Genomic DNA, 13077 nt, shown 5'->3' on the forward strand with positions numbered 1-13077 from the left:
GCACCCCAGTCGGGAATCGAAGCCAGGCCCTTCTTGCTTTGAGGCCCAAGTGTTACCACCCTGAACCAGAGCAGGCCGAGGGACACCATTCACCATTGATGTGCACCGTCGAGGAATTGAACCCGGGTGTCTCCAGGATCACAGCACAGTGCAGCATTAAAAACACTGTGCCATAGAGAGAGAGAGACAGGGAAACGCACAAAGACCTCCTGTGTAGCCTTATTGACCACGGAGGTAAGTGCTGTTAGCAAGTACCTATAAAGACCGCTACTCTACACAATGGCATTTTGTGCGCACACAAACACACCAAGGCAGCGGAAGAAAAATGGTAATTTACAAAATGATGATTCACCAAAGGAAAAATGGGAGCTAACCCACAATGCAAGCAGAGTCAACGCCAATTTCCCAGAGCCTGCTGTGACTGCTGCAGTGAAAATGCTTAAACCACACTTGCATTCAACAGATGCGCCTGGCTTCTTGAATCTCTGAAAGTGGAGCCGAGCCCGCGGTAATAGAGAAAGGTGGTGTGTGTGTGTGTGGGGACTATTACGCGTGCTTAACCAGGCAAGAGGATTGTAATGACCTGCTGTGGGAGATTTAATCCACCGTGGTTAAGGTCAAACTTTATTGACTACAGAGCGCCGTGAGATTCGCAATGTTCACAGAGAATTGTCATCGCACCCCAGCTATCCACTGCTGTTGGGCGCTGGGGGTTGTTTTGACCATACTTCACCACTCTGGTCCGTGTGGATGGGGGAATCAGAGAGGGCCCAGAACCGGTTTAGATAATACTCACCTGATTCAGGCTATTTCAATTAAGTCTTAAAACAGCCCGAGTATGTCGCATATACATTTTCGTTTTCCTTCCCCCGCAACTCCGATTAGGATGGTTGGCTACGTATGGTGCGAAAGAAGTACAACATGACGCACCTACATCGCAGCTGGCCAGCTTGCAGCACACCATGGTGTGAACATTATCACAATTGGATGGGAAAAAAATTAAAATCCTGGTCTGATCAACTCGACATCCCTCGAGGTGCAGAAAAAAAATAGCTACCACCGTGTGGAAAGTCAAAAGTGGCTTTAATACATAGAGACTGCCCCCCCCCACCCCCCAAAAGCTGCCGCCCCAACCCCCCCTGCAATTAAAATGCAGAATTTCCACCACGGGGTTAGGGACAGCCCCCCCCACCCCATTGCTCGTCACTTTGACTCGCCTTGATAAACGATGATGTATCACGCAGGCACGACAATCAAGTCGCTTCACGCGAGAACCCGGTGCAATCACCACCAGGGCCTGCCCTGGTTTGAACCCAACAGCTCGGTGCTGCGACGCACGTTATGAGCCTCCGGAGAGGGGACACCCACAGCCATCTCTCATGTCGCCACCGCTGCTTAAAAAATACACATGCGCAGAGGGTAGAGTGCTCACTAAAGTGTAACCAATATCCATTTCACCACCCCACGGTTTCTCGTTTCTCCCAGACGCACAGATCGAGAGAGAAAAGCTTCTAGCGCCGAATAATATTACCGCACGTTGGGGCGCAAAGCGCACCTGGTCAGACGGATCGTTTATAACCGGTTTTGGCACGAACGAGCAGCCAATGAACGGCGGGTTGAACTGGTATTTTCACACACGAAACAAAGTGCTTTCAGACTTCCACGTGGCCGGGAATGTCCGGTTGGTGATGTTACCCTCACAGCTGATGAAGCGCGCGTAACCAACTAGGCGTGCCGCTCTTGTGGGAGAGATAATAGTTTGCTCCCTCCCCCGACAGACCGTCATCCCTGGCAACGTACGTATGGACTGTACGTTGAACTTATGTCGCACCGTACGTAGCCAACCGCGCTAATCGTTGGTCACGTATGGTGCTCGCTCGCTGTCGCGTGCGCCGTGCTACGCCTCCGCGGAAACCAAGGCGCGCGCGCACGCCCGGCGGGGCCGGGCCTAAATCACGCGTCGTTAAAATAGCGGCGGCCGCGACGGGGAACGCCCGCAGCGGTCGGGGGGAAAACGTACACTGCCTTCCAATTTGCGTCCGCGGATTGCGGCGTCGCGTGCACCAAGCGCACCGGCCGGGCAAATCGGCGGCGTGACCGACGAGCATGAAAACGGGAGGGAGGTCCGTTGGCCGTGCGAGCAGCAAAAAGGTAAAACCGTTGCGAGCGGCTGCCAAATGTCCGCCGTGTAAACGTCCGAGTATGGTGGTACGGGGGGGGGGGGGGTCTCACACAGGTTCGGCACAAACCCTCAACCCCTCGGAGATCCTTTGGCGAGTTAAGTATACGAGCCTGATATGAATTTCTGATTATTTTGTTTGTGTATTCCAGAATATTCCAGTAAGGACAATGTGCGCATGTCTACAAAAACATCGTCAGCGATGATCTTTCTGCTTGCCAGAAAACTTCCTCGAAGTCATTCATTACAAAGTGAATCTTAAACGGGTTCCCGACGCTACATCATAGACACGTCAGCCAGACAGCTTCATAGATCGTTGGGGCCAAGCGGTGTTTGCGAGCACCTCTTAAGGCGGACACATTACAGATGGTGTGGCCACCTCCACGGCTGGCCACGGCTGGCCGTGGAGGTGGCCACACCAACTCACTGTACCAGGAGCTGCTCATTTAAGGCTGAGTCAACCATTGGGAAGGAGGCCCAAGAGGGGTTTTGGAGACCACGTTTCGCTGACGTTTGCCACGGCTGGGAATGTAACTCGGGTAATAGATTTTCACACCCGGTGTTGACAACTATTGCACCACACCACCGCTCCCTTCCCCACAGACACAGGTTAAAGATAATTACTTGGCGAGTAACAATTATCCCCACGCTCAACCACAACCTAAGGTCACGATTTAACTCAACAGTTTTACGAAGGGGAACTCCCCTTTGCAAAATGTTTACCGTTTTTTATGCATCGTTTCTCTTTTCCTGTTTAAACATCCTCAATCGATCCACTCACCTAAATTTAATATTTGCACAATGTATTACTGTACTTGCATGAACACGTTGTGCAAACAAATACACTGTGAAAATTCTACATCTAGGTGATTCAACCGAATGTAGGATTCGTTAATGGATGGATTTAATGTATTATTTGTGTAAATCGTTAAAAGAAGCTATTTTTATAATATGTTTTCCCCTTTTTTTTTTACACGTGGTCTTATGCACGGATCACAAGTAGCAAAACAGGTTTGAATTAACAAATCTTAACTTGTCAAATAAGTAATTTCTAGCGGGGGTGGTGAAGTGGCTGGAGCGGCTACCGATAAGGCTGCTGCCATAGTAATGTGGAACTTCCACCGATGGCTCCGGGCCGCCAAGAAAAGAGGGACAGCCCTCCGTTCGCTTCCGAGCGACAAGGCACTTTCACCTTGGATACACGTTCGGGTGAAAACCGACATACGCTTATGCGATTTACGATTAGTCGTCATTACGTTCGTCTTAAATCGCCAATATTTTTTTCCCCGGTTTGCGTCTCCTGTTTGTTTCGTGATGCCGTTAGGATGGCCCACGGGGGGGAGGGGGGGCCACTACTCCTGCCCCTCCCCCACCCTCCCAGTCATCCCTCCGGCCCTTTTTCCGGGGGAAACGCGCGGTAGGTACGGCCTGAAAATGCATCGGAGAGAATTTGACGTTGCCCGGCAGTTTCCGTCGAATCGCTTGCGACGAGCAATGCTTTGCGGTGAGCAGCGACGCCGCTTGCCACACACACGCCGCTTGCCACACACACGCATGTGCAGACTCGTTATTCACGCGGGGCGGGTTTTTGCCGTTGGGATGGAGGGAATTAGCCCACGGCCTCCGTCCTTGCACTCATTCACGTGCTCCTCAACCCACGCAAGCAAGCGCCTTTGTGATGCCACGTCGCCTTATCCCCGCGCTTAACTCCCTGATCTCGTCTTGACCATTACTTCACCTCCCGCGAGCTCCACTTTGCCAACAACGCCATTGCCGTTTGGCCGTCTTATTCTCTCTCGCCTTTCTAGGGACATTCTCTACGATGATAGCGGTGTCAACGACGTCAGTGATTTGCCCACACAAGCCTGAATGACTCATTACGTCTTTTTTTATTTTTCACAGAGGGACCGATATTAATTTATTCGATGAATTCCGTTGTAAAGACCGATCGGTGAGTGGGAGGAAACCGAGAGTGCCCGGACAAAACCCATTCATTCATACGAGGGGCTAACACGGAAAAGGTCCGCACGGACGGGTTCACTAACCCAACATAAGCGGTCCTGCCATCCGTCTCCTGGCGACCTCCTAACCCAGCCGGTTTGGGAGTTTCAGAAAAAAAGACTTGATTCTGTGTAGCACTGGCTGCAAGGGTGACACCCCCGCCACCGCCAGCGGGTAACGGGGAGTCACGCTTTGTCCCGTCCAGGCTGGACTCGCCCCTTGCCGTCTGCATTCCCTCTATGTTAGCCTCTCAGATTACAGCGCATATGTGGACACTGTCGTGTGAGCGCGTTCTTTGTGCCAAATACTTCTGCATTTAAAATCGGTGGTTGTTGATAAGACCGCGTAGAAATGTGGATTTTTCACCGCCAGCTCAGGCTCGCAAGTAGAGAAGGGCACCGCCGCCCAACACATGCTACTAGATTGCCACTGCACAGATGTGGTTGTTTATTGTTGTTGTTGTATCATAACGAGTAGAGAATCCGTCACTTTGCAAAGGGAACATCAAAAGATTGCTGTCATTTTCAAGCTCTTCTCAAAATCCTGCCGTCCAAGTAGTCTGCTTTTTTCTTGCAATAAAATTCCAAGATAATATGCATTGAGATGTTTTATAATATTCTCTAGGATTTAAAGAATGTTCTGTCGAAAGAATGACATTAACAGGAGCACAAATTGAAAAGTTAGAGCGATTTTAAATTAACCGTGTCGGTCTCCTCTATTCGTTACTCCCGCTTCTTCCGTGTTGCTATCTTTCAACATTATTATTATTACGTCTTCCGATCTTGCTCGCCGATTCAATTAAATGTTTATTTTATTTAAATGGAAATATCCCGTTTGGCTGGTTACAACACAAACGAGATTCGGTGGCAACTTCCCGCAGCTGCCACGAACAATCGAGTTCTTGTTGGGGTCGAGAGGAGCCCACCCAGCAGCCAGCGAGCCAACTCAAGGCGTAGCATCATTTTAGTAGTTGTAGTATGACAATTACTTACTAGTCACAGATGTACCAACATTTCCATGCTTTTGTTCTACGCAAACCACTGCACAAACCCTCCCTTCAAACGTAACCATCCTCATATCAGCCGCCTTGGCCAGCGTGAACGCGAGTGACCGTTCACTTTTCTTCAGGCAGAGCCGCTGCCAATTACCGCACGAACAATTTAACTCATCATCCAGCTGCCGCACCGATCAAGATCCTCAAGCCCAAAGGCGTTCCCGTGACTGATTAGGCTGCTGCCAAATGTGCCAGATTTCTTAGAAAGTAATGGTGGGGGGGGGGGTAGTGGGGGGGGTCCTAATGGAGCCGAGCATGCTCACTGGAGCCGAGCGTGCATCCCCCTTGACCCAGTGCGGGAGAGCGTGGCGACACTCGCCCACTCGCTCTCTCCTCTTCTCAAGGTCAAACCACTGGACGCGCGCGTGCGTGTGTGCGTGCGAACACACGCACACACACATAACCTCGCGCGTATAAATCAGCACGCACCGCCAATTCCGGCTATCCTCCTGTATTTTCATTAGGGTGCCGCGACGCTGAAAGGAAGCGTCTTAGCGCGTTTGAAGAGACATGCTGTGCAACAAAAAAATATTGCCAATTTGCAATTGTGGGAGGACAAGGGCTGTGGTGAGGGTCACGATACTTATAGAACATCCCTTCAAAGGCAGAGTGTTTAAGTTAAGTTGATATTATTTAATGTTTGGACCTATTGTTAGGATGATATTATGAATGATTAAGAGGGTCTGATCCATTAAAATCCACAATTGTCAATGGTATGGGGGTCATACAATGTGAAGATTCACATTTGGGTCAGGGTTAAAGTGAGTGTGCTTTATTGCTATGGTTGTCATACAGTTAGGACATGGGAGTTTCAATCATATTGGTCGTAGTCGAGGTGATAGGAAGGTGTTTTCATACCCAAACAAAAGTAAACAGCGCTCACTTCAACTGGAGGCCCCGCGTGGTGGGAATTCCACATTCATATGGTAGGTTTGTTTTTTCTCCACAGTACAACCATTTGTTGAGATGGCACACAGTGGATGGAGACTCCCAAGATTGGGATTTGAATTTGTGATTTTCCGATGGTGCATACAGCGCTTCACCACAGTGCCATCTGACTGGATGCAATTAAGAAAATTAGGTAATATTAAGATAAGTGTCCCCATAGAAACACGTGCTTGGAATGCATGGATGTTGAACTTCCTTCGCACCGTACGTAGCCAAACCGTGCTCATCAGGAGGTGCGGGAGTAATGCCGGGAGATGGGAAAAGAGGAGCACGTGGATCGGAGAACGCACGCTGCAGCGGGCACGGCAAGCAAGAAGGGGACGTCGCTCACCTCCTGTAGGGCGGTCTTGCACACTTCCCCCGCCGCCACGTCAAACCGCTCGTCCGTCGTCAGGTTGTGCTTGTAATTCCACAGCAGCTGCAATAGACCCGGCGGGGCGCTTTAAAATGACAGATTCTCGCGCCGGGTCCTCAACAAAATGGCACACTTCCCCCCCTCCCAACAACTTCTCAATTCGCACCGTGTTCAGAGCTCCCTCCACCAAGACGTGTAGATGTGATTTTTAGTCTCATGAACTGTCAAAGCAAAGGGGTGTCAAGGCAAAAGGCTGTCACAGCGAGCACGTTAGGCAACACGACGTGGCCATGTGGCCGCCACTCGTTGCTTTGAAACCTACATCTACTCATTGCCCATTTCCCCCCACCCCACCAGGAACGTATTTAATGCTGAATCGACCTAAGAGGACCAGGCCAGGTTCACATCCCAACTGCTAAGAGTTTCAACACGCAGGTTGGCACCACAATGCATAATCCAAGCGTGGCCCTGTGGGTAGACTGGCTTAGGAGCATTTCTTCACTCAAGCTTGCACCACACACACTACTGCGGACATCACGCATGCTACCCTACGCTGGCTTGCCAGGAGATGGCAGTACAGCAAGTGATTTAAACTCCATCTGTTTCCATCTGTACGGGGATATGGTGTTGTACGATCCAATGAGAGGGTTTTCTCCCGGTGCTTCAATTTGCCCCCGGATGTATAAACACCCATTAATTGGCTGAATACACCTCACTACACGGAGAGTTGCAGATTTGGCTGCCTTCTCGCTTGTCCGTGGATCCTCACGCTTGTAAGGCACTCTGTCTGCTCTAAGGCGAGTGAAAACTGCTCATTACAAGTATAAATACTATGATTATTATCATCTTCAACTCTGAAATTTCAACTCCTGAAGAAGCCCACAGCAGTGCCTGGTGAAAACTTCAGAGACGATATCCTGAACATGTGGTCTAACTCGGAAGACCGTACGTTAAGAACTGCTCCTGGTAACATTTTGAATGGATGGGAATCAACCCAGGAAAATGTACCTAAAATGTATTACATCTGCTCTGAAGCAATTATATACGCACAGTGCGCCATTTCACATGAAACCTATTTACAATCCATCTGCCAAACTGCGAGGATCTAACAAAACTGCTGAGCACCGATTAAGGAAGGCATTAGACAATGTTCAACACCGGTGCGGTTTCATGCACGGATGTGCGGTGTGTTTTTTCCAGCGGTAACCCATGAAGAAGCACACTCGTTCTGTAAGCCGAGGCCACAGCGCATTCAATCGTGGCATGAATTTACCAAAACCATTAATAAACACGTAGGCGGTTTACGTGTCCCCCAGGCATCACTGGGAAGAGGGAAAAAACGTATAAATTATACAGCGAGTGAAGAGAAAAAAAACACCCGCTCAGTGTCAACACTCAAACCGCGAGCACAATTCATCGCTTAATTACTCTGTTGGAAAAAATAGAACAATCTGAAACTCACAAAATCGTGAATTATTTTGAAAGAACACACATTGTTTCTAGAGATTAATTTCCCAATACAGCAGCCATAGGGACTGCTAAAAAGTGGTGTAAGTAGAAAGTTATCTGACAGCAAGGCACGGTACATTGATTCGGCAGTGAAAGTTTGATCACAGCCTACCATTATACCATTATTCTACCAAGCAGAAAAAAAGTATTTGCCCGACAAGAGCTTGACAAAATACATCATATCTACTCCGCAACTTGGGAGATGAGATATTATTGAATTATTTTGATCCTCACAATTTTTCAGTGAACCACACACCACAACATCGCATTACCACAGAGGCCACTCTTACATGGGTCATCATTATCATTCGGGCTCTTGAGCCAGAACCTTGGATAGTTGCCGGAACAAAACAGTAATGATTAATTAAATCAGATTTTGTTGTTTACAAAATTCCCTGAAGGGCCACTTATGTGTTTGAGTATTGTTGTAGCTCAACAGTGCACTTCGCCAAGTCCGCCTAGCAGCGATGACAATGAGACATTGTAAATGAGCAAGAACACAACAAAAATTTAAAGAGTGTGCGACACTAAACTTGCATGTGTGTGTGTGTGTTACGGTAGTGTGGGGAGCGGTAGTGTGGGGAGCGGTAGTGTGGGGAGCGGTAGTGTAGCGGTTAGCGCGCTGCCCTACGAACCTGGCGACCAGAGGTCGATTCCCACTCACGGCCAACACCAGTGACGATTATTTGAACCGGTGATGGGCCTCCCCTAGGTTGACTCAGCCTCAAATGAGTACCTGGTGCAGTGTGTAAATATTGCCACTGGGGACACAAAGGCAGTCGGGGCATAGTGCTGGCCACCTACCCCCTCGTGTGCCGTTCTGGCCTTCATAAGGTGCTCACAAACAGCACTTGCTTCTACAGTCTGGTAAGGCTATACGGGGGATCTATGTCTTTGTTTTTTGTGCTTGACCACGATCAGCAGGATCACACATACACTGGCCAATGTGGCTGCCGTGGCGTTCAGCAGGTCGGCAATTTCAACGAGCTGATTTGCCCACGAGGCTAAAAGGTTGGGTGGGACAGAAGATCACTGGCAAAGCCTGCAGATTCGTGGTTCAGAGAGGAGGAACTGTGATGGCTTTGTCGTGAATTCACACCAATTCCGGCGGTGGTGGAACTCATTCTTGAGAGATCCAATTGGCCAATGGCAGCGTCACCCTCCCCTAAGGTCACACTGTTATTGACCAATGCGCTGAGTTCTCTAATTATTATTATTTTAGCTCGATGGTACACCAATGTGCCCTGCTGGAAGGGCCGCATGGCAATGACACAGAAAAAGACGGAATCCTAAGACAGCTGACCTTTGCCAAAAGTTGCTTGACAAAGCACCTTTTCGAGCAATGGGTTTTTGGCGAGGGTATCGGAAACATGGGCTGAGATCATCAACTCGCTCCACTTGAGAACCCGACTGAAAATCGGGGAAGGTGCCGGACACCCAGCTTTGCGGCGCAAACAATATCAGCATTGTCAACTCGAGGGCTTCGATCCGGCCACTGTGAACCTCCAGATCCACTCTTTGGCAACCTCCTGCATTGTAAAACGTCAAACCGCAATGAGGGAGGACACCCGGTCGCAACTCACGCAAGCAAGGAAACGCTCGACCCGCGAGTGGCCAACGTGACAATTCTCATGCAAGGAGCAATGCAAGGAGCACTATACTTACGTGATGACAGTCCGGGGATATCTTATCATCCACCTGTGGGCAGAAAGATGGGGGGGGGGGGGGGGGGATAAGAATGAGCAACAACACGCAACCCATTTGTCCATCGCAGGTCGCGCATTACAGCGCCGACACCAAGAGCCGGCAAGCAGCAGGCGTTTAATAACGCGGAGAGCTCCCCGGTGTAAAGCGATGCAGACAGACGAGACAAGGCACGTCAATGTGCCTGCCAAGTGGACGGTATACAAGAAGCATGATGGGACCTGTGTCTTATGGTCTGCGAAACCAAGGGGGCAGTTTAAGACAGACGACATCCCTGAATGACTCACCTGCAGCGACGAGAAAATTAGTATTTCCTGCGTTGGCCGTAACACAAAATGAGCCTCTCCCATGTGTCAAGCGAAGCGCTCCCCATGTCACAGGCAGCCAGCGAGCCGGTGGGTCGGTCGCTTTCCTTCCTAACGACCAAGTAAGCGGGCCCATGAGGAAAAACTTATTTTGCGAGGGAAACTGGGCTTTAAACAAAAAAACAAAAACACCAAGAAGGAATACGATGGAGAGCAAAGTGAGTACATGAGGGAGGCTGCAAGAATTTGGGATTGTAAAGTGGCCACACACTGTGCCGCACTGCCGCCAGTAGCTGTGCCGATTAGTGGGCAATTTACGGGGCGTGACTTTGCCTCGTGCCCGTTACGGGAAAGGAAAAGCATGCCCGCTTGGATAATTCGCGGGCACCGACAAGTTGACGTGAATTCTCCTGGGGAGAACTGCAGACAGACGATTGAATCGTAACTGTGTAGGCACTCATCAACCGGTAACTGAGATGAGGTGGCATACGTACACCTGTGACCCAGCTTCCACGGGGGGGGGGGGGGGGGGCTCGATGGCTCATTGTCGGCGAGATATCAAACCTGCGAGGCAATGAGGCGCCCAAGAGATGGCGGCAGTGTTATGCCGACTTGCTGTTTCTAACCTCGTTTCTGACGCAAGTATCCGGCGAGCACACACATTTGGGCGCCATCGCCAAGTATACACACTCCATCAATGGACGAAATCACCAAGAATGCACCCGGTCTCATCAGATCTAGAAGCTAATCAACACTGAGCCTGGATGAGTGATCCACCATGCACTACAGATTGCTGCTGCTTTAGGCTTTAGTCTACAGGCCTACATGGTGGGCAGCAGAGGACAGTGCAGAACAATGCTGTGTTGGTCATAGTTGTACTTCCGCAGTGCTGTGTGCCCATTGTTTGTGTGTTTCCCTGTCTTCACTAACCCACAACACCCGTCCAGCATGGTGAAGAACGGCCCCTGCGTGGCGTTGAGGAGGCCGGCACCCGGCACTGGACAGGCGAGCGAGGGTGCACACGCACACTTAAATATGCACTCCATTCTCTTCTCAAACACAATCGCTCCTTGAGGAATTGATTTGAGTAAAGGCGCTCTATAAATATTAAATAAGATAAGATTTAAACATCCTCTTGCAGAACCCTCGTGAAAGAGCGCTCTCTCTTCGAGTGAGGCTTTGCTGGGTAAAGGACTCCAAGTCAGTGTCTTCTTGTTCAAACAATCAAAATGGAAAGACTCCCGTTCTCACCGGCCAGCCCAGTGGTGGAAATTCCACATTCCTATGACGGGGGCCTTCGGATTTTCCCTCCGTATTACAAACACCGTTGACTTCTCAAAATGTGCGATTCCTTTTCAGCTCCACATTTTATTTCAAACTGTGCTCCTGGCGTCATGTCACGAGATGACATTTTCATTTGGAATTCTCGCAGAACACGGCCACACGTTAGTGTCCCTTGGAAGGTGATGTTACAGAACTACTTCTGAAATCCCTTCCAAGTGACTTCCTATCCGAACTAGAGAGACACTGTACTCGCCTATGCTCCTTACTGTCGAGATAATCATCATAGGGCATTAAAACCTTTATTCTGATTCACACAGTTGGAGTTTTTGCTAAATTACGCTTAATAAGTTGGGTTTTTAGTGCTGCCACTGGTGGTCAGGATGAGGCCATGAACACACTAAACTTGAAAATCCGGTTTCACCAGGTGGCTGTCCAGATCTGGACCCAGCGTCTCAGTCGTGCTGGCTCGGCTCTCGACCCAGAAGCCACCCGGCCACCTCGGAATGATGATGGGTTGAAGTTGGCCCCTCTGACACAGCCATTTCAACAGTGAATCAACCACCCTACCCGAAAGCACCCACCTGGCTGGATAAAAGCTAACGTTCATAATAATATTATTAGGTTTTTTCGGTAAAGTCACATAGGTAAAAAATTTAAATTAATAAAAGTAAAATAAAAATTACGTGATACAGCTATCGTGCTGTGACTGTTCCACCTGAAGACGGAAGCTTGTGTTGCCTCCGATACGTCGTGATTTTTATTTTATTTTTATTTTACTTTAATTAATTTAAATTTTTTACCTACATGACTTTATCGAAAAAACCTAAGAATATGAATCCTTGCAGTCACGAAAGCTTCAAATCTAGTGTTAATAATAATATAACTATTCTAACTCGATTCTGTTTCTATGTGGCACCCTGAAGGCAACACCGGTGTGGTGTTGGTGCCGAACAAGGAGAGTAAAGTGTGACTTTCCTTCCCCGACATTCATTTATTTGAGAGTCAAAAACCCTCCACCAGGGTTTCTGACCGTATGCGGGTAAGCATTCCTTCTTCATTCAAACGCGTATGCAAACAAATCTGTTGCGGCTCATATTTACGTTTGATTTGTATTTCCTGCCGAGTACGTTTGCGTCAAAAGCAACAGGCAGAGAAGTATTCAAAAGGCCCAGGTCAAAGTCTCCCCCTTCTCAAAAGGAACGCGTGGGGCGGTGAACAGATGCATTTTCGGCCCGGAGCCAGTGGTAGAAAATTTCACATTTAAATGCCAGAAGCCAGTATAGAAAAACCACTGTTGACTTTCCAGAAAGTCGTGGGGTTACATTGAACATATCCCTATAAATCAAACACACCCGACATGACAACTCGGAAGCTGAGGAGGGTTTTGAGAGTTCGGTTTCTACTGGTACAGGAGATTGCTTAATCTCAAGCATTAAAGGCTTGGCATGCGAGGTGGCTGAGAGGTGCAAACATGGATTTAATGAATGTATCTGTGACCGTTACCACGTTGTTTGAATGTGTTCTCTGGTTTTCTCTCCCACGTGCCAAGGTCTCATGAATGGAATTGGCCAAATCCGCCAATGGCAGAACTCTCCCCTTAAAAACAGTCTCAGCGAGGTTTATTCTGGATAAAGGGGCAACGTTGTTGATTATTAGTCGTCATTTTGTCAACCTCGAAAGTATGACTGACTGTGCTGACATCACGGAATTTGAACTCAAAAGAATGTTTTGCTTTGTT

At 48.9% G+C, this 13077-nt stretch overlaps 1 protein-coding gene across 1 annotated transcript in view; it reads right to left on the minus strand.

Annotated features, from left to right (window-relative positions):
• Positions 1-13077, minus strand: part of GLG1 (golgi glycoprotein 1) — a 57715-nt gene that overhangs the window by 29702 nt on the left and 14936 nt on the right. The window contains exons 2-3 of the mRNA XM_078879517.1: positions 9712-9744; positions 6514-6600 (exon numbers count right to left, since the gene is read on the minus strand). Coding sequence (XP_078735643.1) covers positions 6514-6600; positions 9712-9744 — 120 coding nt within the window. The remainder of the gene's footprint in view (positions 1-6513; positions 6601-9711; positions 9745-13077) is intronic.

This window comes from Lampetra fluviatilis, chromosome 54 (genome assembly GCF_964198595.1).
Source record: "Lampetra fluviatilis chromosome 54, kcLamFluv1.1, whole genome shotgun sequence".
Classification (NCBI taxonomy): Eukaryota; Metazoa; Chordata; class Hyperoartia; order Petromyzontiformes; family Petromyzontidae; genus Lampetra; species Lampetra fluviatilis.